Source organism: Micromys minutus (assembly GCF_963924665.1).
Source record: "Micromys minutus genome assembly, chromosome: 21".
Taxonomy (NCBI): Eukaryota; Metazoa; Chordata; class Mammalia; order Rodentia; family Muridae; genus Micromys; species Micromys minutus.
In genome coordinates, this window is record NC_137956.1 from 27065773 (window position 1) to 27092968 (window position 27196).

General features: G+C 43.5%; 1 protein-coding gene across 1 annotated transcript in view; it reads left to right on the plus strand.

Moving 5' to 3' along the window:
* Positions 1 to 26525, plus strand: part of SLC9A9 (solute carrier family 9 member A9) — a gene marked incomplete at its 5' end in the record, with an annotated part of 529192 nt that extends 502667 nt beyond the window's left edge. The window contains 2 exons of the mRNA XM_080934770.1: positions 24473 to 24578; positions 26039 to 26525. Of these exons, the coding sequence (XP_080790896.1) occupies positions 24473 to 24578; positions 26039 to 26266 (334 nt within the window). The 3' untranslated portion in view covers positions 26267 to 26525. The remainder of the gene's footprint in view (positions 1 to 24472; positions 24579 to 26038) is intronic.
* Positions 26526 to 27196: the final 671 nt, after the last annotated feature.

Consider the following 27196-nt stretch of genomic DNA (forward strand, 5'->3'; position numbering starts at 1 on the left):
CTTATGACTGAAGTAAGGCTTTCAGCTACTCCCTGGGCATCTGAGCTGCAGCACTGGGTTGGTTCTCAAAGAAGGCTCTGTCAGACACAAACCTGCATGAAGAAGACTGAGAGTAGCAGGGCAAGCCAGGGGGATTTGAATCTGAGAAGCATTGCTTAGAACTAGTCAGAATCCACACGTGGCTTATTTGGGTTCCTGAGCTCATCTGTCATGTAATAGCAGTTATTCAAGTTGCTGGTCCTAAAACACATTTTGGGATCTGCCCTTCTACTTCATCTCACAGATGCTTCTTGATATTCAGAATGTTGGTGCTGTTAGCAAGGCTATCCGATTCATCCATATGAAATGGCTGATGGAGAACAGAAAGGTTTAGCTCCATGGGGTATCCAAGCCCCATGGCAGTGTATAGGAGCAGAGCTTCCCTGGATCCTGGGATCTGGGACCACATGGCCAAACTGTTATTCGCTGCAGGCTGTAGTCATGTGCATCCCTTCTACACTGGTTTACTGTTGGGGTTCAGGAATTGCCTCACAAACCGCATGAACACCCATCTCAATCAGACAGGGATAGTTTGTTGAGTATACACCCGGGGACTGATCAACCAGGACCATGATTTTCTTAGGAAGATGTCTTTGTTGTACATTTATCCTGCTCCGCTTGGTTGGGGTATGCAGCTGTGGCACAGGACTTGCCTTGTCTAACATCCTGTCTTAACTCATCTACCAGGATGTCAGTTACCCATTCCCATATTCTTCTGCCAAGTAGGATGTCAGTTCCCAGGAAGGTCTTGGGAACTTAAATTTTGCTCGATCACTAATCAAAATGGAATTCTTATTCCAAACAGTTTCTTACATTGGTGCCGGTGTCTCTCTTATGTTAGGGTCCATCCCAGGAGCAGCTTATAAAGGTAAATGCCATAAAAGCTTATACATCAGTACAGGAAGTGCTGTTGGGTAGATGGTTCAGGTCCAAGCTTATTGTGGGTAGCTATACAAAACTTCTGACTTCTATAGTGATTGGTTTCCAAGGGCACAGAACATAACAGAATATGTAATCAATCTTGGCGTTAGAAAGTTTCCTAGGAGCAGCAGAAACATAGAAGAAAGTTTCCTTTTAATGGCAGTCTAGCCAGGTAACTGTTACCTAGACCTTAACATTTTATCTAGGCCTTAATATTTTACCTAGACACCAACAGTTCCAAATCTGTAGTGAACACCTACTGTGGAAGTCAACTACATAGCAGGGCCAGGCATTAGCATCCTCTCAAGCACCAGGTCTCTGGCTGCTTCTCTTACCCCTCCTTTCCCTGGACTTCTATGACCTGCAATATAAGAGCCTAACTCTTTTTTTTTTCATTTTTTTCTGACTTAATTAGATATATTTTATTTACTTTGAAAGTTAACCCCTTTCCAAGATTCTCCTCCATATCCCCTATCCCATCACCCCTCTCCCTGCTTCTATGAGGGTGTCTATCTACCCAGTCACCTCCCCCTGCCTCCCCACATTGACATTCCCCTACACTACAGCATCAAGCCTTGGCAGGACCAAGGGCTTCTCCTCCCATTAATGCTCAACAATCCTCTGCTGCAGCTGGAGCCATGGGTCTGTCCATGTGTACTCTTTGGATAGTGGTTTAATCTCTGGGAGCTCTGGTTGGTAGGTATTGTTAGAACCTAACTCTTGAGTTCTGAATTACTGAGGACATAGTGGCCAGGAACAGTAGTGAATTCCATACCTAGGTAGAAGAAACAGAAGCTGCAAAAGAGGGTTGTAAACAAGGCTTAGTGCATACAGCTTCCGGAAGGAGACAGGTCTCAAAGACCTGCTGTCTTAAAACTCTTTAGGACTAGAGTAGCTTTCAGTGTTTATTTTCCTCTAATCAAGGAGCTTTATGATTTACACCAGCTTTACAGAAGACTTTCTCTGGCTCTGAGTAGAAGTGTGGCAAAGATCTGGGCCAATCAGAACTGCCTGTAGACATGGATGGGCAGCATTACAACTCTGAAGAGAGGTGCCAACAACCTGGGTGGGGGGATTCGTTATGGGCTGAAGAGGAAGAAAGAATAAATGGGTGTATAGGAGGACAGATAGACACATGAACGCAAGGATGATAGGAATGTCTTAAGAAGGTGGACCAGAAAGACCTGGTGGTTGATTTGACATAGTGGAGAAAGGGAAGAAAGAGTTGTAGATTACGCCTATACTTGGGCATGAAGTAAGAGGCCCTTTCAATGAGGCATAAGGCATAAAGGAAGAAAAGGCTGCAGGGAAATGAGAGAGTGCATTCAGTTTAGGTCAGGATAAGTGTAGAAATCTCAGAGAGTCCTTTGCTTTTTCCAAAGCTTCACTACCAAACGGGCAAAGACAATGGGACATTGGGGGAAAGAAAAAAGAAGATTCAAAAACATTCTTGAAACTGAATGAAACAAAAAGCCAAGTCAAAGTGTACCAGGGCAGTCTTGTTACTGGCACCATGAATCACTGCTGCTGTTGTTTAGGAGGCAGTGAATTGAACTTCTAGTGCCAAGATCCTCTATTTGAGTGCCCTCTGCTGTGAGACTAGAGCTGGTATGAACAAGATCCCTGTAAGCATCCTCACACCCACCATGACCAAGTCTCAGATTCCAGGCCCACAGCCCAGCTGGAGGACTACCAGTTATCTAATGGTCTCAGTAAAATCAGCTGATGGATGATCTGGAAGCCATTCACTAGCTGTATCCTTGCTCGTCATGCCTTCCCTATGTACCAAGCATCGCTGGGGTCAAAAAGGGTCAAGGCAGTGGGATTTTTGTTGCTCTTGACCATAGAAAGGCAGAGCTTTATCAGTGTTGTTCTTAGGACTATCAAGGTCTTTTGGAATCCTGTAGTTGGTTCTGTAGCCATTTTTGGCTCTGTGCTTCAAGGCCTATTAACATTTTTCATATTGACCTTAGTCTTAAAAAAATGCTTGTGGTAGACCCACTTTTTCCTTATTAAAGAGGGGAAAATGATTTTCTCAGCTGACCCCACTAGTGGGACTCTGTCCTATAGATGGCACTACAGTGGGAAGCATCTCCTCTGTAGCAATCATGAAGTCACCTTCCCTAAAAACCAGCTGGGTCACTGGCAGCCGGAGCCCAATTACTAGAACCCTGAGGCATTGGAATATGTATTTGTCACCCCACAAAGCCTAGTGCTGTAGTCCAGAGCTCCAATCTTTGCAGACAAAACAAACAACTTCACATATCCCCTCATGATGTGTTGTCCTGACCCAGTACCAAAGAGTCTGTTAAAGGGGACCTGGAAAGAGCTCTGAGCCCTGAAAGTAGAACTTGGGTCCTATGTTTGTTTTCTACTTGGCAATACCAAGAAACCTGAAGGCATTTGGACTTTAAAAAGTGTGGTGTGTTCTTTGATTGTTGTTGTTGTAGTGGAAGCTCAGGCTTAGCTTCTTTTCTATGCTCTTTCTGTGGATAGCTAGAATGACAATCCTCATATACAAACATTTAAGCAAACAGAAATAACCATTTGAAAGCTATTTCCCATCCTCTCTCTAGTTCTCAGTTCACCACAATTCCATTTAGAAGGAAATGTTCCATTTTTTGCCCATTGTAGTCCTGTCAGCAGCAGAAGCAATGACAGGCTCACAACATATAAAATTAACCCCACTCCAGTTTTTCTGAATTAAAAACAAATCAATCAAAAGCCAGAGTCCTTTTCCAGGAAAGAGCTTTTTGATAAAGACAAGTACTTCCCAGAGAACGTCATTCTTGTTATAAAGTTACTTAAATAAGAAATTGGTCTCTCTCTCTCTCTCTCTCTCTCTCTCTCTCTCTCTCTCTCTCTCTCTCTCTCTCTCAAGTAATTTATCTCTGGGAAATGTTTTAAGTCTTCCAAATGTTCTTTGGAGTCCACTTTATGTGAATGATTCTCTTCACCCAGGCCATTCCTAATTGAAGGGCAAAGGTGTGTAGGCCTATGACCCTATGAAGCAACTAACCATTATCCCATTAGCACTGAAGAACAGGATGCTGAGCAGAAAATGAGAAAATGATCGCACTGGCCTGCCTGAGTAGCAGTAGTAGCATTGGGAATTATTCCAAACCCTGAGGCAGCAGCTATATGGGAGCAACTTCAGGAAGCTACCTGAAGGCTGTAAGGAATCTGCCCCACGTTTTCCTTTCGACTCCAGGATCTTGTGAATCGTAAGAGCAGCCAGTCATGGCAAGCATGAAAGAGAAGCTTCCAGAATACAAGCAAGGACAAAAGGAATATTTTCCACTTTCGAGCCTAGCACCTCTCCTGTGTGCCTGTAGCAGGCTAATATCTGACTTGCTGAATAAACCCCAGCGCTTCTACATCCACAAAGCGAAACCGTGTCCAAGCTGTGAAGTGACCGAGCCAAAGGTTAAACTCCAAACTGGAAATGTTGCCAGTCTCGCCATCTCTTCTCACTCAGTGTTCATGCTCCATCTTCAAGTCCTTCCATGGTTGTCCCCAGAACCCCCACTTGCCAGTTAGTGTTCTCCAGCCCACATTAACCCACACAGAATGGGGAAGAGAGGAAGACTCCGCCCATGAGCCTACCATGAAATCAAGAGAAGGGAACCTCATTTTGCTTCAAGATTTCTAGTGACATGGACTCCCATGCCTTAGAGGAGGACCACGTTGCATCTGTTTCACAGTCTCTCCTGAGTTCAGAACTGTCCTTCTGGAGAGTTCAAGATTGATATGCACTATCTGAGTCCTGGGAAACACCAGAAGACACCATTCAGATAGCTGTCCCTGAGATCTGGCCACTCTGCTTTCCAGATACATATTAATCCAAAACTACATCCCTGACCTAGAGAAGAATCAATGGAAAACAACGAATTTTATCCCATGGCACAGAACAATGGCTGCTTTGGCATAAGCAAAAACACTCTGCGAAGCCTGAGCTGAACCAGGGATTAGAGCTAGAAGGGATGTCGCCAGGCATTAAACACTAGCAATTTGCTAAGAGCCTAGCTACTGCCTTTTCTAAAAATCGCACTGGACTCCTTTCAGAATGTCAAATTACTCCAGTGGTCCCGAATGGCATCGGGCTTCTGGGGTCTTGAGGAAGCCAACAGGAGGATGCCGGGACTGCTTGCTTGGCCTCTTCCAAATGCTCTGCAAGCTCACTGGCCCTGTCTGCATCAGCATTGTTTGAGCCAGGCCATTGCCAGGGCTCTCAGGCAGATGGAGAGCTCTTCAGCCCTTCCCACCACCCTCACCTGCAGAGAATGCACGTGCCCTTTTTGGAAAGCACCCTTAAGATCAGAAACAGAAAGAAAGAAGCTTGGTCAGGAGTAAATGATAACAAACATCCAGTCAGCAGATGGCAGGTGAAGTCTAGAATGCCCAGCTTCTCAAATCACAAACGCTTCCATTCCCTTGACCTCTGGTTGAAAGAGAAGGAGGTCCTTTGGTGCTGTGTGTGGTACTAACCCTAAGCCTCTCCTGGGCTAGGAGATGGATTATAAGTAGGCCTTTAGCTGCTTCATTTCCCAGTTCTCAAAGCAAAGCTCCTGAATATAACCTTGAAACTTAGAGGGAGGATAGGCTCCTCTTCCACAGTCCTTTCTTTTTCTAATCTGTCCTCCAGAAACCCAGGCACAATGAGACAAAAATACTAAAACTTCCATTTTTGCAGATGGAAGTCTCCAGTAAAATTTCCAAGGTTTTGCCTAGTAGTCATGGCGTTTGGAATATTGTGTAGGTCCAGAGATATGAGCTGTCTGTATCATGCATTTCTCTAACAAAAGTCTTGGGGAGTTTGGAAGATGGTCTGTGAATAACTCCCATCATTGATGATGTCTGCTGAAAGGATCCAAGCGTTCTGGAGACACGTTTAAATGTTACAAGACTACCAGGGAACCAAAGTCCTGGGGGTGGGGGGTGAGGGTTGGGGTGAAAATGTTTCTAAGATCCAGTTTGTTTTACCAAATTCCAGCTGGCTAAGGCTCGGGTTGAGCTGCAGATATCCACAACATAATCGTATTTCTGGAAAGTCATCAGAAATTCCTCCCTCCCCACTGCTGAGCAGTAGACAGATGCATGCGAGGGAAGTTGGCCACCTCTCTGAAACACAAGAGAGGAATTGCACCTCAAGGTCACAATTCATTCTGTTTCCCATTTTCTGAGGTGATTTAAAGAAGGGGGGGGTGCTTCAAAGCTGGGACCAGAGCTAAATCCCATTGAAAGGTCTAAAGCAGGCAGGCATTAAGTGAATCTTCCCTCCCAGGTCTCCTGGCAGCAGTTGGATATTAACAAGGAGAATTATCGTTTGGGACTCTGGCTGCCACTTATGTCTCTTTAAAGAATGAATAGGCTTCCAGTTCCAGTCAACTGCCTGCTCACAACTGCAGAGGGAGGGTAAATAATCTAGGTGAAGGGGAAGGGATTTGAGAGAGCAGGGCTGCCTGTGGACGAGGTGTTTTCTCCATCTCCTCTGTGACACAGCAAGCAGGAAGGCCCATGCCACTGCCTCAGCTTAAGTCCATCACTGTGCCTTCCCAGAAAGGGCCCTAGAACCGCTTATTAAAGGGAACATGAAAACACCCACAGCAAATCTACCAAAACAATTTTTTTTATTATTTTTACAAGGACTGAATAATCGTATTATGAGTCAGAGTTTAATTTGCTCTCCAGTGGTTTTATTTAGCCAAAAAATCAATTTTGTTCATGCCAAATAACATGTTGGTGATTTTAATGAAATGTGCATTTTCCATTTTTCTCATCGCATTGGTTCCCTGGTAGCCATGACCTCTACTCCCCAGATACTGTGTTAGGACAGCAGATATAGGCTATGCCTTCCTTGGCAGCCATAATCTACCAGGATGGGAATGCTGGTTTTGTACTTGTGATGAAAGGGGTCTAGACCCCCAAGTGCTGAAAACTTTGATCTGGAGCCTAAAAGCATCTTATCCAAACATACATTCATTTAATCTTGCAACTCAAGCATGAAGAACCCTCCCAGAGTGCCTTGAGAGGGCCAAGGGCACAGCGCTGGGGCTTACGGAGAAACCTGGCAGCCATGCCCGAGGAGTCAGTTATCTGTGATCCCCAGTCCCAGGGGAAAAGCTTTGCCTCTCAAGGAGGCTAGAACAGCAGGGCGAGGCATTCTTAGTGGTTAGGCTGCTTCAGGGCTTTCTAGGGACACAGATTTTGTGGCAGGAAAATGTGACAGCAAATCAGAACCACCCTGGGGGAATCCGTAGCTGAAATCCATAGCTGCACTTCTTCCTTTTCCTTCCAGCAAAGAGTTCAAAGGAGCCCATCGGGCCATGGCCCAGGACTTTGTTCCTTACCAGTATAATCCAAACTAAAACCCCAAGAGAATTTGCATGTCACCCCCACATCTCTTCCAAGTCTCAATTTGGTTCATCAAGCCTCACTTGACGGGATTCGTTTCTGCTCGATGAGCACTAAGTACTTGAGGGCACAAAGAGGAGCGAGTGACAGTGCTCCTCCCTCAAGACACTCGCAGCCTAACAGGAGGGGAGACGTGGGGTCAGATCATTCTGGCATAATAAATGGAACAAGAATGGAACAAGAATGGTCGGAGTGGAAGCTAGTGGGCAAAGATGCTCTTTTTTTTTTAACTTTATTTTTAAAAACAAAGATAAAAGAAAAAAAATTTAAACATTTTTGCATAAATGTATACAAATAAAATTGTGTCAGTGCTTGGCTTTCTTTTCTTTTCTTTTTTTTTTTTAAGGTTTGATACTCTGCATTAAGGTCTTACTAGTTACAATGAGCAAAAAGTACATGTAAAACAGGATATAATCCGGAATTGGTCAACGTTTTCTTGGTGTATAAGGATTGAGCATGACTTTTTTTTTTTTGTTGTTGTTGTTGTTGTTGTTGTTGTTGTTTGTTTGTTTTCTTTTCTTTTTTTCTTGAACTTCACACAGTCTGTGAGTTGTTTCTGGGGCAGTCCGAGCCTCTGGGGTTAGCATCCCACTATCAGTGACTGCATATTATGTCTGTTCTTTTGTGACTGGGTTATCTCACTCAGGATGATATTCTCTAGATGCAACCATTTTCTTAAGAATTTGGTTAAGCCATTGTTTCTGGTGGCTGAGTAGTATTCCATTGTGTAAATATACCACAATTTTTGTATCCATTCATCTACTGAAGGACATCTGGGTTCTTTCCAGCTTCTGGCTATTATAAATAGAGCTGCTATGAACATTGTGTTGCATATATCTTTGTTGTGTATTAAAGTGTCTCTGGGGTATATGCCCAGAAGTGGAATAGCTGGGTCTTCAGGTAGTACTATATCCAATTTTCTGAGGAATCGCCAGACTGATTTCCAGAGTGGTTGTATCAGTTTACAACCCCACCAACAGTGGAGAAGTGTTCCTCTTTCTCCACAACCTCACCAGCATCTGCTGTCATCTGAGTTTTGGATCTTGGCCAATCTGACTGGTATAAGGTGGAATCTCAGGGTTGTTTTGATTTGCATTTCCCTGATGGCTAAGGATGTTGAGCATTTCCTTAGATGTTTCTCAGTCATTCCATATTACTCAATTGAGAACGTTTTGTTTAGCTCTGTACCCCATTTTTTAATAGGGTTGTTTGATTCTCTGGTGTCTAGCTTTTTGAGTTCTTTGTATACCTTGGATATTAGGCATCTATCTGATATGGAGTTGGTAAAGATCTTTTCCCATTCTGTTGGCTACTGTTTTGTTTTCTTGACAATGTCCTTAGCCTTACAGAAACTTTGCAATCTCATTAAGTCCCATTTGTTAATCTTTGACCTTAGAGCTTGAGACATTGGTGTTTTGTTCAGAAAAATTTCTCCTGTGCCTATGTGTTCTAAGGTTTTCCCTACTTTCTCATCTAATAGTTTCAGTTTATCTGGTTTAATGTGGAGATCTTTGATCCACTTACACTTGAGCTTTGTAAAAGGAGATAAGAAAGGGTCTATTTTTATTCTTTTGCATGCTGAGTGCCAGTTGGACTAGCACCATTTGTTGAATAGGAAAAGTTACTTATTTTATGTAGGGGAGTATACTAGCTGTCTTCAGACACACCAGAAGAGAGCATCAGATCCCATTACAGATGGTTGTGAGCCACCATGTGGTTGCTGGGATTTGAACTCTGGACCTCTGGAAGAGCAGTCGGTGCTCTTAACCACTGAGCCATCTCTCCAGGCCACAAAGATGCTCTTGTGGACACAGAGATCCCAGCAAAAAAGCCTAGCTTGACTTGGACCCCAACTCTAATCCATTGTTTTTGGTTCCATGTATTAGATACTTTGGGCATTACTACAGGCCCAAAGGAGGAGAGGTTGGCTTTGGCTCATGGATTCAGAGATTTTGGCCCACCATAGCGGGTGTGGCTGTGCCTGGTGGTAGGAGTTTGAGGGGGAAGAGAGCAGGCAGAAGAAATGTGCCCAGTTAGAGAAGTCTGGATGTACGTAAACAGGCAGGTAGCAGAGCTAGTCCAGGGATGTCATTTGTGTTCCCACAATCCTGTTCCTTTTTCTTTCTTCTATGCCAGTCTTAATGTATGCTTTCTCTCCCCAAGCTTACTCTTGCCCTCAAATAGCTTTTGGAGTTCCAGAAAATATATTCAGTTTTTAGGCAGGAAGGGAAAGGGACAATGTTAATGCTTTATTTGAATAGTTTATAAACCCTCTTCCTGATTCCTCCCCCACTTTGTTGGCTGTTGAGGAAGTAGACTACTTCAAAAAAATTAGAGATTTTACTATAAAAGAGTGGAGACTAGGCATCAGACAGGCAAATAGCACCCCACCCAATAGACTTTCAGGAAAGACCTCAGATGCAGTGTGTGCAAAGGAAATATCTCTACTGTATTTGATGGCGATGAAGCCACATGTGTACCCCAGAAGAGCCTCTCACAGCTCCCTCCATACATCAACCTTGTCTTCTGAAGTAAGCTGCATTTTTAACCTTGGCATATGCATTGCTATTTCTGTCTTTCACAAGACACTTCTTTTTGGATGGGATTTCTTGACACACATCCCCAAGATAAAAAGCTAAGAGAGGGAGCATCTCTGGTTCAAGGTATGGTGGAGGGAAGAATGCTTTGACAACCTTGTGTTAAACCTTGCACCTGTGTAAGACATGGAGCAAGGGGTCCTGGAAGAGTGGGAAATGAAACACCAAAGGAAGTTCAGAGACAGACCCAATCTCTGCATGTAGATAAATGGGCAAGGGACTCCCGTGTGCCAACGTGTACAACCCGAGGGAACAGCTTGTGTAAAGACCCAGAGTCAGCAGTGCATAAAAAAAGATGGAGTTTAATTTCCATAGTGAGAAAGGAAGGCTTGTGTAAGAGCCAGTGAGGTGGGAAGGAAGTGCTGAGAGGAGCATCCTGCAGGTGGAGTATCTTAAAGACACAGACAGGATGGAGACCTCTAACTCCAACATTGACAGTTCAATAAAGCAGCCATGTCTTTCGTGACTGTGTACTTCAGTAATCAGCAGGATACACTGTAATCCGAATCCGAATCCTGCGGTTCATGAGACCTGAATCTGGATTCTTGTATGTTAAGCAACAGAATCCCACGGAAAGAATGAGTCCACTGACTAAGTGAACTTAGTCCCAGACATTCTGGCAGGGACAGCAGAAAGAAACCACAGGGGTGTGCTCTCCCTCCTCCCTGGAGCACTTCCTCTCCACTCGGGAGCAACAAATGGGTCAGATATACCCATAAAACAATTTTTAAACTGCACGTGACTGTCATCGTGGGTTGTGGAATCATTTCAATAGCTCAGGATTAGCATTTTAAAAAATAAAATGTAGAGACTACAATATAGGACATGAACCCCCAATCTAAAAATGCAAAGTACAAATCTGAAACCCTTTCAGCACCAACATGAAGCCACCAGCAAGGTGCTCCATCCCATACCTAGCCTCATGAGATTGGTCAGTCCAAATTCAAGTACACACAAAAAATAATATAAAATTACCTTAAAAGGTATTTAACAAGTACACACGAAGCATAAATGAATTTTATGTTTAGGTATAATATCACCTCTAAGACATCTCACTATGGGTATATAAATAGCCCTAGCCAACCCTGAATGCCTCTGAGATCCCAGACATCTCCGATAAGGCATAATGAAACGTTGTGGTCATATTGAGATATATAGACAGTGCTTGTAGCAAATGTTCCTAAAATCTCAGAGGCTCATCCAGCAGGATTGTTTTTCTCTCCCTTAAAGGCCTAGAAGAGATGGATGAGTCTCTGGGCACAACTTCTCCCCATTTATTAACTCAAGACAATCTGAGCACTGATGTGTGGCTCACCCTTGGGGGTACCACTGGAGACAAGAGTCAGATCAAGAGTCACCCGCTACCTACCCATGTTTCCACATAGAAGTGATACTTGTGCACTGTGATGGTGCATAGCTTTAATCCTAGAACCTGAGAGGCAGAAGCAGGTGGATATCTATGAGTCCAAGGCCAACCTGGTCTAAAGACCTAGTTCCAGGGCATCCATGCTTACAAATGAAACCCTGTCTCAAAAAAGAGAGAGAGAGAGAGAGATAATTGCTACTCATGACAGGAAGCATGAATGACCCACTTCTGCGTGAATGATGACTCGCAAAAGTTGCATCCCTATAGTTCTCTGCCCAACTGGAGACAGCCCCACTGAATGACATGTCTAAGAGATTATACTGTGTGACCAGCAGCAGGGGCTCTTCTCTGTGTCTTTAAAAAATAAGAGTCCCTCATGCCTCTTGGACTGTCTTCATTCCACAGCTCAAAAATAACTCAATATCACCTGCAGCGATTCAGTGAATTACAGTCCACATCATATTACATGTATGTGTGTGTATGTATGTGTGTGTGTGTATGTGTGTGCGTTAGCTTTTGTCTTACTCAAAGAGTCAGTACAGATACCCTACTAAGCAGTTTGCTAAATGGCCAAGAATAAAAAAAATGACCATTGAACGTGGAAAAGCCTCAAGGACAGCCAAGACCCTGTGAACGAGAATCACAATGGGAGAAGGTGACACAGAGGTGGCATTAAAAACCTGCTGCTCAGTATAAAGTCCCCCACTTGTAAGCATACCCCTCACTTTCACAAAGACAGCCATTCTTGGGTGAGGAGAGCCCTTATCCTGAAGTGCTTAATTAAAATATCATGCTGTGAAACTGTGTCACTGGTTATACAATGAGCAGTATCTTCCTGGGGAATTGAGGGAGAAACTTTGCAATATCTTTCTAAGCGCTCCAGCAGCCAGCAGGAAAAAATACAGTGAATTCTGCAGCCCATATGGTTGATGGTACAAGAGTAACTTGACTTAGGATGTTTAAAATGTATTTCTTTTTTATAGGTTTGCTTTTCTTTTATGTGTATAGGTTTTTTGTCTGTGTATATGTATGCTCACTACATACATGTACTATGTGTGCTATGCCTAAGGAGCCCAGAAGAGGACACTGGGGCCTCTGGAACTAGAATTATAGAAGGTTAACCACAGTGTGGGTTACAAAGGTTACCAAACCCAGGCTCTCTGGAAAATCAGCTGGTGCTCTTAAATGCTGAACCATTTCTCCATCCCTGAAATATATTTATAATACTTATAAGTTTTTAGAGGAAATAATAAAAATAAGGTTAGCTAAACATCTACTGAGTACTAGTTGTGTGCCCAGAATGGCACTAGAAATGATGTCTTTTTAAAAAGTCTCATTTAATCATCTCCATTATGAGGTTACTTTGGTAAGTTACTTGCATTTTACAAAGTTCAAAGATGTCAAAAAATTTAGCCATTCATGGATAATCAGTAACAAATCTACTTTAGAAATGCAAATAATAAATGAATAAATGAATGAATGAATGAATGAATGGGATGATTGCAAAGCAGTTAGGTATTGTAAATTGAATTGTTTGTCCTCAAGAAAGACATGTGGAAGCCTGAACTTTAGGACCTTAAAAATGCAACCTCATTTGTAAATAGATTTGTTTGTAGGTATAACTAGTTAAAAGCAGCTGAGGTCATACTAGAACAGATCACTAGGCCACCAACATGAGAGGGTCCACCTCACGTGCCTAGGAGACTTCATTTTAACAAACAAAGCAGGGACTTTGATGCAGTCAAGTGACCAGCTTGTAGGGAGTAGGTTTAGACTTCCTTCTGAGGATCGAAGGATGTAGATCAGATGAATGCTCAGATTTCCTCCTGATCCCAGGATGTCCACTGCTTTATCTTGAGTCCATTTGCCCTGCTCACCTTGGTGCTTGGACATCTTAGAACTCTCTTCTTTCCTTTAATCTTTCCAGCAAACACTGATGCCCTTTCTCTGTCCCTGGATTGTCTGGATCTGAGGAGCCAAGTGGAATTATCTTAACATGTGATAAGTAGATCCTGTTAAAACTAACCCGCAGTACAAACAGGATAGTCAACGTTTTACTTTATCAGTCCTTAATCTGCCCTTGCTCTTAATCGCTCCTAGGTTTTCTAACTCAAGCCTCTGGGGGAATGGGGATGGGTTTCAAGACATCTAGGAATTCTATGTCCTATAAACTTGCCTGCAGATGATGAGCCTGTTGGCACATTTTCAGAGGTAAATCTGCTACCAGGGAAGGTCGAGAACCAGGGCTCCAGGCATCATGTGACTACCCAGCTCACCTGACTGGGACCCTGGATGACAGGTCTCAAGCAGCCTGAGCAGCTCTGGGGGATTCTGGGAAGGTGGTAGTGGTATTGACACTACAGTCTTTGAAACTCTACAGAACCCTATACAAAAATGGGAGGAACAATTAGATGACAAAACCAAACAGCCATGGACATATTTCCAACAAATATTGGGCCGAGTTGTCTCATACGACCCAGATGACAAGTGGGTAGGGATATGAGCATCGAGACAGAAGAGAAAACAACTGAGAAGTGTCTGGGGGACACTGAGGGCAGCAGCCCCTAAGGACACACAGCATGAATGTTGGGATGCTTTAAAGCGTGAACTCAAACATGAAAGATGTTCATGGTGTGGCGAGCAGCACCTTCTCTACCAGGAGGAATGGAGAGGTCTCAGGAAGGGGTACTCAAGGGGTCAGAGCAAACAGAAGGCCATAAGTTCTCAGCAGAGAGCCACCAAGGACAGGGTGAGGAGCAGCCCTGAGTGGAATCGAAAGAAAGGAAGTCAGCTGAGGGAGCAACCAGGCAAGGGAGCTCAGAGTGCACCATTTAATGCCAAGTTTAATTCAACATAAGAGGGGCTCTGAAATTGGAAATGGTTTCTTGAAATTCGAGACCATTTATAAGTTCAAGAAAAATAATTTCACATAGAAATGAACACTAAGAATGGAAGGCAGACCCCAGGTAGCTATCACAAGAAAAAATAAATAAGACAAAAATAATATACACAAAGAAAGTATACCCCAAAATATCACCATAGAGTAATTAGAACATTAGAAAGCATTGTGCAAATGGTTCAAGACACAAAAGAACATTAATCAGAATCATAAAAGCACAAACTCCAAAGGCAATTTGAAAGAAAAAAAAAATGTCATTTTAGAAATCATGGCCAAATTACATTAGACAATAAACCAAATAAACACAACAAATAATACCTTCAGGAAAAGCCCCTGAAGATGAAAAAGATAAAATTTTCATTAAAAAAGGAAAAACCTAGAAAATGGAATTTTAGAGGAAATGACAAATACCAAAGAGGAGCTTGAACATCTGAAAAACGGGAGTCTCTAAAGAAGGAAGCAAAACACGTGTATTTAGCTTTCTGTTGCTGTAACGAAACACCTGAGGAAAACAGCTTATATAGGAGGAAAAGGTTTTCTGGCTCCTGGATGCAGTCTTTAGGCTGTGATTAGCTGGCTCCGGGGCTCAATCTTAAGGTGAAGCAGATACTCACAACAACATGAGTATGTGTCAGAGCAGGCTGCTTACCCTGAGGTTGCCAGGAAGAAGGAGAAAAGAATGTTGGATCATAAATACCTTCAACATCTTGCTCCCAAATGGCTGACTTTCTCTGCCAGACCCTACTCCTCCTCTCCTTTCAGCCATGAATTCATCCATAGATTATTAATCCTTTCGTGAAAATAGCATCCTCTTGACCCAACCACTTACCACTGGCCATTCCTTAGGATCAACAGGAGATTGAGGATAACACTTCAGAGTCCGAAGACAAAAGCAAAGAAGCAGCAAATTCTAAGTGGAGAGACCTTTTCTGAAACAAATGGGTTTGGAACTGGTCGTAGAGCATGCCTCATGCCTACGACTGTCAGCCTCGAACAGACAGCATCAGACAAATGATAGTAATATTAATAAATTCTAAGGGAAAAGCCCTTTGAGCATCAAGTAGAAAAGCACATGATTTACATTTTCATTATACTTTCAGGAGCAACTTCTCGTGTCAAAAGGAATAGAGTAATATATTTAAGATACTCGGAGAAAGTAAGTCAATGATTTTATTTCCAGAAAAATTGACTTTCAAAATATAATGGGCACTGACTGTTATCAATAGACAGGAACTCAGAGAGTATTGATCCCATGAGCCTTTCCTGAAGAATCTATTGAATAACAAGCTTCAATCAAAATGACTTGCGAGACACTGACAGAAGATCTGATGGTGAACATTTGATATATATAGAACTTCACAGCTAGGACTAGGGACAGATTAATAGTCGCACATTCAGGCAATATAAATAAAGGGCCGCTATCTATAGTTGCTATACATTTTTGTAAATGGGAAACCAGAATACAAAAGAAGTGCTAATGCAAAAAAGAATAGAGCATGCTAAAATTAACATTTGGGGATAATTATTACGGTGGTAGCAGTAGTATTATATATCTGCTCTGTGTGCAATGTGGGAGATAACAAATAAATAATGATGGAAAATTCTAATTATTTTTGCCATCTCCTAAATAATTAGAAGCTTGAACTTCAGGTGGAAGTACCTTTAGGAAGGCCTGAGATGTGGAACCTGCATTACAGAAGGGAACTGATAAGAACAGACTGGGCACAGCTTTGCCCAGCTCCACAGTCAATCAAGTCACATTAGGATCCTAAAATTAGCTATGAGGAGTGTACCTGCCCCATGGACATGCTACAAACCCGCCTGTAGGTGTGCATGCGTGCATGTATGTGTATGTTTATTAATTATTTAATTCTACTTAAACAGAGTGCTCGACGTCAAAGGTTGATCTCTATTCCACTATACAGAGCAAATAAATGCCCACATTCTAGGTTTGAAATACCAGTCTTCAATAAAAGATATTTCAGAGAAATCTTTGATTCAAGGTTTGAGCCAAGATATAAAGGAGCCTGAAAACCATGGTCACATAGATAAGAGTGATAGCAAAGACACTGAAACTGGAGGCAGAGACAGACACATCTCTGTGAGTTCGAAGCCAATAATATCACCGTGAATGACAGTCAGGGACACATAGTGAGTCCTTGACTAAAAAACAAAAAAAAGATATGGGAGTCCTGTCACGAAGACTCATGAGACAATTTAAAAAGACCGCCCCCCCCCGACCAAAGATGGGTCAATTTGAGCATCACCAACAATAACTATAATCAAATACATTTAAACTTACCACTTTACAGTGATATTTAGCCAGAAGTGATGACTGCCTTTCGAAAGACTAGGGAAATGAATCATTAGCTCAAATGCTGACAAATGCGTGGAATGCGTCGGGCTCCGTCTTCCATATCAAATGTCCCAGAATACAGCAACTGAATGAGTGATATGCCTTAAAAAACATTCTACCTAATAAAGTTATCCTAAAGATGGAATTTCAGTATGTTGCAGTTCCCAACGAGCAAACAGATCCAAGTATTACCTATCAGTCAGTGGCTGCTAGGAGCACACCAAGGGAGACAATCAGATATGAATAGAGTTCGGATCTGGTCCAGGAAATATTCAGGAAATGCCAAGGACAGAAGAATGTCCGAGTTTCACTTGCTCCAATCAGCAAGATTCTGAGTGTGGAAAAGCTAGAGGTCAACTGAATCTACAGCAGAGAGACTGGAAAAACCAAGTTGTTGGGGGAGGGGACTCAGTACTCAGAAGTCATATGCCTTTTTATTAGTGGCAAGACAAACTGTAGTGTGAAGGAAGGTACTATGGGTAATAAAACTTTGATGAAGCTCAAGGACATGGTTAGTGTACAAACCGGATGTCAGGTTTCTATGGGAGGAGGGAGACACTTTGGTGAGGACATATCAGGTTTCTATGGGAGGAGGGAGACACTTTGGTGAGGACATATCAGGTTTCTATGGGAGGAGGGAGACACTTTGGTGAGGACATATCAGGTTTCTATGGGAGGAGGGAGACACTTTGGTGAGGACATATCAGGTTTCTATGGGAGGAGGGAGACACTTTGGTGAGGACATATCAGGTTTCTATGGGAGGAGGGAGACACTTTGGTGAGGACATATCAGGTTTCTATGGGAGGAGGGAGACACTTTGGTGAGGACATATCAGGTTTCTATGGGAGGAGGGAGACACTTTGGTGAGGACATATCAGGTTTCTATGGGAGGAGGGAGACACTTTGGTGAGGACATATCAGGTTTCTATGGGAGGAGGGAGACACTTTGATGCAGATGAAACATGAGCGAAAGTTTTTGCGGTGGATGATCAAGTTATGTTTCCAAGCAGACATGGTTTCCCATTTTATGAAGATTAGCAACCCATTTGTTAGATTTATAAGGTTTGCCAATTCTCTGTTTCTCTCTATAATGAAAATACTTTAAAAATATAAACACAATAAACACAAGGCCCGAGTTCAATCCCCACACTTGAATAAAACTAAATATGATAAAGTTCTTGCCATCAAAGGGGTGAGAGTCTGGAGTGGGAAATCATGTTGTAAAAAAATTAGTTTTGAAGCAATATGACAACTGCTCTTCCACAGTTGTCAAAGCAATGTGGAGCTGAAGCAATTCAGCAAGGAAGGTCAAGGAAAGCTTCTGGGAGGGGGAAACACACCATCTGAGCTTCAAGGGACATATAGCCCAACGTGTCCCAGACAGACATGTGAGGAGTAGTGCTCAGAGACTACCCTGGAGTGATCTCAGATCACCTGGCACTGGCTTCCTCTAAGCAGCCCTGGACCCCTTGGTGTTTATTCTGGAATTTGTGGCTTTTTTGTGGTTGTGGCCCTGCAATTGTGTAGGGCAATTATCTCTAAGTGAATAGAGGGTACCAAAAGAGCATGTTATCGTGTGATTAGTTGGATGAATTAATGTCTCCTGCTTTTTCCTTATTTTTAAAATCAGAATATCACATATAATCTGATTTTTTTTTTAAAAAAAGTTTTATCTTCAACTTTCCCTCAGCTATGAAGGCAGATCCCGCCCAGCCACAGTCTCTGTAAGCACAAGTAAGCTAGAATTTCTCCTTCAGCTAAGGAACTAAGGATAGAGATGTTTCCAGAAACCTCCTCCTACCTGAAGCCCACACACCAAGTTCACAGAGTAACCCACTGCATGTTTAACCAACATAGCAAGACAGTAAATATCTGATGACAATATCTGAGCTATCTGAAGGGAAGAGGAAGGACACACTTTGTTAGGCTACATTTCCTGACAACCAAACCAAAAGGGTGTGAGTTGTATATTGGAGTCAAAGAACAACTGGGTGTGTTCCAGTCTGGGTGTTCACTGCTAGCCCTGTTCCTGGATGCTCTGTAAACAGTGCTGTGGGACACAGATATTCTAAGGAACCACTGGGCTGAGAGTCAGGCTGGTATCAGTTCAGCCTGCACTTATCATTCTCACCAATCTGGCATTCATTCCTTACTGTCTCTGCTGCCAGTCTGGCACTAGAAGTTAAAAGTACCTGGCAGGTAAGAGTGGGCTAGAACAGACTAAGACTTGAAAAGTTGTCTGCATCCAGGTTCATCTATTTAGCAAACGGGGCTATATTGTCCACCTGTAGTATTAAGGAGAAAACAAGATGAACAGGAATCCTCAGAAATGAGTGAGGCATAGAGAATGTCCCGAGGACCCAACTTAGAGACAGGTACTGCCTCCTTTAGGCAACTGGGTTCTGGCAAGCATGTTATCGTTATAAGAAACCCATATACCAAGCCAGTACATTACAGACTCCCTGATGCTCTGTTAATCCAAGATCAACATCAAATATTCATCATCTCAGGCTAAGTAACTATGCTGTTACTCAAGACAAACATCAGAGATCAACACATAGATGTGGGCTACTGACCTAGTAGACTTTTCTTCCAGCCATCCTTTCCTAAACTTTGTAAAATTATGAATATGAAAAGGTATTCTTATTACCTTCCTATCTAAGGTTTTATCACGTGGGTGGCAGTTTGTATCCCAAAGAGATTGTGATGTGTTCCAAACTTGCCTGATCCTTGATCAGCTACATTGTTTGTTACACAATAAAGAGTCTGTAAAAATAAAGAAAGCCAGAGATAGTGACTCACACCTATAATTCTGAGTACTTGGGAGACTGAGGAAGGATGGTTGGATGAGTTTAAAAGTAACCTGGGCCACAGAACTTACAAAGGTCTCAAAGCCACACTCAAGGACCAGAGATATGGCTATCTTATTCTGCTGCAGCTTCTACAACAAAGTACCATAGACTAGTTGGCTTCAAAGGACATACATTTATGTTCTCACTGGTCTGGAAACTGAAATTTCAAAAGTAGATTCCAGTGTGGCCAAGTTTTGGTGTCACCTCTCCTCCTGGTAGAGATACAGTGCAAGAGTCTTTTCTGAGGACATCAATCACAGCAGGGGACACTCACACTGATGACCTCATGATACACATCGATGACCTTGTGACACACACTGATGGCCTTAAGACACACGCTGATAAAGTCATGGCATCCCACTTACCCCTCAAAGACTCCATCCCCACTTAACATCACATTGAAGCACCGGTTTTATCTAACACAGGAAACAGAAAAAAACAAGAACAAACAAAAAACCAGAAAATCTTGATTCCATATCAGGGGATCTTTGCTTCTCACATCTGTGCAAAGTTACTTAGACAAGGCATGAACACCAACAAACTGAACTTCCATTGGTTGAGGCAACTTAAAAACTTCATGCGCAAAGCCTTAGGATGGACAATAATTCAAACCTCTACACACACTACGGATGAGAGGTGTCCTGTGGCCAGGAACCTCAGTTGTTAGTGTGAATGGGTACTGAAGTTTGCTCTAGGATCTCCAGCCAGAGAACAACATGCACTTGCTAATGGCCTCTCCTTTGTCATGTGTGTTAAGCCCCAGGTTGATGCCCCATGGGGAACCTCCTTCCCTAACACACACTAGAGCCCTAATGAGAAAAATAACACATTTTGAAAATGTGCTGTTGAGGGTTTTTTTTTTTTTTTTTTTTTTTTTTGGTAGATCAAAGATTTTTCTTACTTTTTAATAATTCAGGTAACCTTGGAGATCCAGCTGCTTCTCAGATATTGCTTAGCAATAGAGAATCAGAAAGTTACTGCTTGCCGGCTTCCACTCGGTCATGCTATAGCAAGTCCAGGTACTCCTGTCCATGGCAGGAGAGCTGGAAGAAGAGTCCACAGTCTCGGGTTAGGTCTGCTGGGTTCCTCTGAGCCATTATTTGCCTTGCATAGCTGCTATGTTTATTGAGCTAGCAATCGCACATTGAGGACATTATAAAGATGGGCCAAATACTGTTTACAGATAAAAGGAATAGCCCTACACTCAAGGACACTGCAGGCTGGAAACAGGACATTCCGCCAGTGCCAACAGAATTGTTACTTTGTATACTGGCTAGTTTTGTGCCAACTTGACACAAGCTGGAGTTATCACAGAGAAAGGCATCTCGGTTAAGGAAATGCCTCCATGAGATCCAGCTGTAAGGCATTTTCTCAACTAGTGATCAAGGGGGAGGGCCCAGCCTATTGTGGGTGGTGCCATCTCTAGGCTGGTAGATCTGGGTTCTATAAGAAAGCAGGCTGAGCAAGCCAGGGGAAGCAAGCCAGTAAGTGACATCCCTCCATGGCCTCTGCATTAGCTCCTGCTTCCTGACCAGCTTGAGTTCCAGTCCTGACTTCCTTTGCTGATGAACAGCGATATGGAAGTGTGAGCTGAATAAACCCTTTCCTCCCCAACTTGCTTCTTGGTCATGATGTTTGTGCAGGAATAGAAACCCTGACTAAGACACTTTGCTTCTGTGTGTTTGTCTTTTTCACCTTGTACCAGTTGCCACATAAAACAAAAAATATATGGTAAGAAACATGAAAGTGTGGTGGGGGGGGGTAATGTCCAAACACTTTAGGCTATTACATCCCCACTCTTTCTGGGATCCCTGTTGTCTCTAGCACAGGCTCAAGTGGTCCATTTACTTTTGTGACCATTCTTAGCCTTCCATCGTCAGGATAACCTCATGCACTGGTTGTAATCAGCCCTTCTCATTCATTTCTGGAGCTCTTGCAGAACCTACTTCTATTCCTCACCACGTCTCAATATCATCCTATTAGTACCAGAAACTCAGCTGATAGTTTACTGAGCACATCGCATATGGTCATCACTGAGCAAACCAAGGTGTTGGGGAGCACATCCTTGGGTCCATGGCACATCTCTATGACAATGCACATGGCTTTATACTTCCCTTCATGCACAGAGGCCATGCTTTTTGTGGTTCACACGACTGCAGGACAGTCAAAGGCATCATGGGCTTCCTAGGAGTCACACATCAGCAATAGCGGCCTACCTTGTCCTCATCCACCAACTCCTGCTCCCCTGCTCCATGATTTTTAGTCAACACAGATGTTCAGGGCACAGGGTCTGCTTGAGAGCCCATGAAGTCCAATGCTACACCAAACGCCGAAGTGGCAGCTGTGTTTGTCATCCCCACCCTCACTTAAACAAAGACTGAACCTCAGCTCAAAAAACAAATCTTTAAAATGGGGTAAATAGCTCTAGGCCTTGTGGCAAAGGTATCTAATCCCAGATACCTGAGAGGCTGAAGCAGGAAAAGCACAAGCCCAAGGCATAGGCAACTTATTGAGGCTGCCCTGTCTCAAAGTAAAGGTTAAAAGAAGGCTCTGGATGCAGCTCAATGGTGGGGTGCCTCCCTTACATGAAGACCTTATGCTTCATCTTTAATACCATGGAAAATAGCATCTGAACCACAATCAAGTTCAAACGCCTTCTACTTAGGTTATTTTAGTGAATATCTATTACAAACCTGAAGCCCAGATCAGTTACTAACTGGACCATCAGTGGTCCAGTAGAACTAGTATTTATAACTGTGTCATCTTTGAAAAGTTTGCAGAGCCTATAGAGAAGGAGCTGAGTGGTTTCATTGCGGTTGGGTTCTAAGGCGTATGTGTGTGTGTGTGCGCGCGCTTTTAATAGTTTGCTCTAATGGTATTATAGGTAACTTAAAGAGGTGCCTCATTAGGATTCAAAGGATGTTCTTAACATAACTCTAAATTCGTGTTTTACTTAAATCACTCTGTTTTGTCGTTTTTATTTCTCAGCGCGCTCTCTCTCATACCCTTAGAGCCTTGGCCACAGTGGTATCCCTAGTACATTGATGAAATGCTGCCACTTAGGTCTCAATAAACTGATCCCTTGCCCTTCACTTGGTCATTAAAAAGCTTTCCCACAGACTTTCATGGGTCTCTTGTATATGGTAAGCCCTGACAGGACACCAGGTCCTTCTGCCCTAGCCCAGGAGAGTCTATGACCCATCGGCACAAAGGATAGCCAAAGTCTGCTTTTAGAGAACCCTAAAATGCAGATCATCTGCCATGCCTTGATAAGTTACCTTCTCAGGGAGATGATGGGGGTGGTCTCAGAATCCCAAGGGGAGGGGGCATGGAGATGGCTTAGCCACTAAGTGCTAGGCTTACAACAAAAATTGCAAAGGGAGTCTCTAGGTTATGTAAAATAATAACATCTCCAGACCTCGATCCCTCCATCCATAAAATGAAGGAAATAGCACTCTAATGAAAATTAATAGGACATCATCAAGGGCTTTCAGATTTGTATATGTAATTACACGATGTGACAGCAAAGCCAGTCTCTGAAGTATAATTTCTTCCTCGGCCCTCACCGGGCTTCACCAGTCACTCATCTTAAAGGATCCAACCTTCCCGTGTGCATGTAACACTGCCAACGGGCTTACAGATCTTGCCAGTCACCCTCCCCCTGCATACCGAGGCCATGTCCACAGGCCTCCCCAGCTTCGTTGCTGCTTTGATGTCGTGTCATTTTTGGTCAGAGGAGACCAGAGGTCGCTTCCAGGCTCCCACTTTCAGGGACATCATGGAAGTAGAAAAGGTTGACTCCAGCTATGGGTGACTCCTACCGTCTTCCTGTGGGTCTTCTCACACCCCGAGTGCCTGTGGGCGGCTAGAGATCTTTACACGCCAATGAGTGTCAACTGCTTCCGATCTTCTCCTTTCCCTTTGTATTATTGCTTTTCAGAAGGTGAAGGGGGTGGAATACTCTCCAGCAGAGGGAATAATATAAACTTAAAAGTCACCTCTAATGGAGTGGTAGACGAATTTCACCGCTTTCTTTCGGTAGATGATGATGATGATGGTGGTGGTGGTGACAATGGTGATAATAATACCACATGAGGCCTCCTCTGGGGAGTCCTTTACTCGTAAGCTGGTGGGAAACACGGTGGCTTCTGATGAACAGGTTTTCCTTTTAACTGGTTAAAGCACTTTGGGATGAAAAGATGAGAAAGACAATGCTAGACAATAGAATAAACCTAGCAACAGCTTATTTGCATAACTTCATACAAAAGTGCACTGACGTATGAAGTATACATTGAGTGTGTTGAATACTGAAAATGAATCGTTTTAGAACACAGGGTCCGTGTTGATGATCCAGTTCTGAAATAGCTAAGCATTCTATAAAATACCTTTTGCCCTCTTGCTTCTTCGTGGAAATGAGTGATGTTTCTCTCTCTCTCTCTCTCTCTCTCTCTCTCTCTCTCTCTCTCTCTCTCTCTCTCTCTCTCTCTTCCCCTTCCTCTCATTTTCCTTCCCTCTGTCCCTATCCCATGCCGTGTGTGTGTGTGTGTGTGTGTGTGTGTGTGTGTGTGTGTGTGTGTGTCTGTGTCTGTGTCTGTGTGTCTGTGTCTTTGTCTGTGTGTGTGGTGTGTGTGTCTGCGCGCACATGTGCATATGCACTCATATACAGTTATTAGAAAGTACACTTTTTACACTATTGTTCTAAGTAATTCTTCAGAATGAATGATCGAAACAGACTGGCCATGAGGTCAAGGCTGGAAGGAGCAGAGGGACGCCATCTTTCTGACACTGCGTATGCAGCCCCTTTGCCATTCCTGCATGATTAAAGGCTGTCTGGACGGCTACCACAGTGGATAGAGCAAAGATTACAAACAGCAATTTTTTCGGGCCAAATGGCTTCCTAAATGAGGGAGCAGAAGATTTAAAGGTGAACGTGACTGTCTGTTTGAGCAGCACGCAAAGGTTTCTGCTGTGTGAGAAACAAAGCTCTGACTTCCTTCCGACAAGTATTCCTTAACAGGCCTTCCCAGATACCTGAAGCCCATCTTAACACATTCAGGCCCTCCACTGACCACTACCCTGCCAGCATGGTGTGGTCCAGTCTCCAGGCTGCTCACCAGTCCTCAGGCCTATGGGGTGAGTGAATGATTACACGGGCAAGCCTGGTGAATACAGATGACCTAGGGACCCCGGGGCTCTTCCTCCCTAGCTGGAGGAGGCAGCTTTTAAATTTACTGTACCGAGAAGTATTTCTTCTTCTCTACTCCAGTGTTGCTGAGGTTGGCTTATTCTTCTTTGTAAAAAAGGCATTTTTTTTATTGTTGCCAATATCTTTAACAATAAAATGAACTTAGAAAATGTAAAAGTGATATGTTCTCACAAACTGCTGTGTTTTGAAATTTGGGATATTAGGTCTGTGCTTTATAGCTCAGGGGAGTAGAATAAGAAAAAATACTGAGAAGCAATTAGAGTCATTACCAGCAGATCAGAGTGTCAGGCAACTGGGGGAGAGCTGAATGTGCAAGCCGACAGTGGCCTAAGGAACTCCCTTGCAGGAAGAGACTCTTCTTCTCAGATATGCTCAGCAGCTAGGGGTTTCCTGAAGGAACATGACAGAAATAACCCTCACACAACAGATCCTCTTTAAATAGTGCTCAGATGCTCCTAGAGTAAGCTAAAGGTGGGAACCCTGTCCTACGGTGACCCAGACAACCCTCACCATGCAGTGAGTTACTGTCATCCTCTCTAATCAGTAGAAGGAGGGCTGAGATGCCATTTGCTTCAGGGGAACCTCTGGATGGGGTGACCATTACTGGCCGGGTCTATACATTTCTGATGTTATTCGATCTACCAGGGTCAATGCCAGTCACTTCTAGCCTTATGATACTTGTTTCAAGAAATGTGCTGAAAACCCATTTACAGTAAAATAGAACATAGTCAACTCCATAGGTTTTCAGGAAGGCAGGTGCCTTTTGAAACCAGCATGCAATTTCTCTAAAAGATTTGGTCAACCTTCCTGGGTTCCAGTGAAGAGAATCCACCAAATTCTACTTTTTCTCCTTCAGCCCAAGATGATATAGGTCATGGGCCTCTGCTGATCTTGGTCTTTGGGGCTGTGTAGAAAGTCTAGTTTTAAATGCTGTGCCACGTACAAGCATAGATGGGCCATAACAAAATAGTCATTAAATCAAATAAAGGGAGTTTCCAGTCCTAGGGAGATGGCTTAGTTAGTAAAGTATTTGCCATGCAAACATGAAGACCTGCATTTGGAAACTCAGCCCTAGCATGCACCTGTAATACCAGCCCTGAAGAAATAGGGACAGGTGGCTCGCTAGAGCTCAGTAGCCAGCCAGTCTCACCAAATGGTGAGCCCCAGGTTTAGTTAGAAAATCTATCTTCAAAAGGAAAGAGGCATGCAAGAGAGAGAAAGAAAACCATTCAAAACAGCTGAGATGGTCAACCTCTGGCCTTCACCTGCACGTGTGTCTGTGTGTCACACACACAAAACATTCCTTTATCCCACATAGTGGGGATGCTACTGTTTCCCGCCTTTATCGTGAAGTGACCTGTCTCTCTTGTCTGTCTTAACAAACCAGGACCAGCTGAAAGAGGATGACGTGGAATGTATCGTCACCCAAGATGAACTGGCCATGAATTTCCAGGAACAGAGCCTCTCACCCGGCAGTCCTGCCTCAAAGCTCACTCTGGACCAGAAGTCTTCGGGCCAGACTCCAGGCACGGAAAACATCTACGAGGGCGACCTCGGCCTGGGAGGCTATGACCTCAAACTGGAGCAGACTCGGGGTCAACCCCAGATGGACTGACCAGCATGATGAGTGAACATATAATCACATGTAACATGAGACCGCCAAGGAATGCCTCCAGCCAAACAGGTGGTGCAGAGAGAGACAGAAAGTATTAAGAACATAAATTGGACAGAATCAAACCTTATTTCATGTATCCTCCCGTGCCTTCAGAAATGAGAATTCATTATCTTCCCTACGTTTATTATTATGCAACCTCATTTAATTATCTGACAGCCATTTTTTACTGCTGGATTGGGGGCCAGGGGAGTCAGGTCTAGCTGCCATTGGGATGAACCATGTGCTGTGTCTGCAGGGGGCTCCTTCTGTTCCTCAGACAGCTCTCCAAGTCCTTCGTGTGGATTTTGGATTCGATTCCATTAACTATAGAACATTAATAACATGAAGAAGGAAAAAAAATCTCCTGAGCATAAACAATAAGCCTTATCTCTTGACTTGACTCCACTTGTTCTGACTGTAGGGCTAAACGCAGAGCCCAGAGAGTGTTCAGTACCCACTGTTGATGGCCTCACATAAGTCAGGGGCCCTGTTTCCCTGGCAGGCACTCCCTCCATAGATTCTTCCCACTACTCCAAGGAGCTGCTTGCCTCCAGGTGTATGTATGTGAAGGCTCTGGCCAGCTTAAGGGCACTCTTTCCAGGGAAAGCTGGTCTCTTCCCCACATTCTGTGTTTTACTCAAATGGTGAGCCTCTCTTCCTTGTGTGCACTGAGACAACTTCTTAGCAGGTTCCCTCTGCGTGCCAGAAAGTCATGTTTTACAGCATGACCTTCCCCACATGCAGGAGCCCTCACCTTTTCCAATTCCAATATTTGTGACTGGTTGGCAAAAGAAGGGCAGAAAGAACAAGGCTGATGACTTTTAGGCCACACTGAAGCACCAAGGACAAGCACCAGTCAGGACCCAACCCCTTCCCAGAGTGGCTCATCTT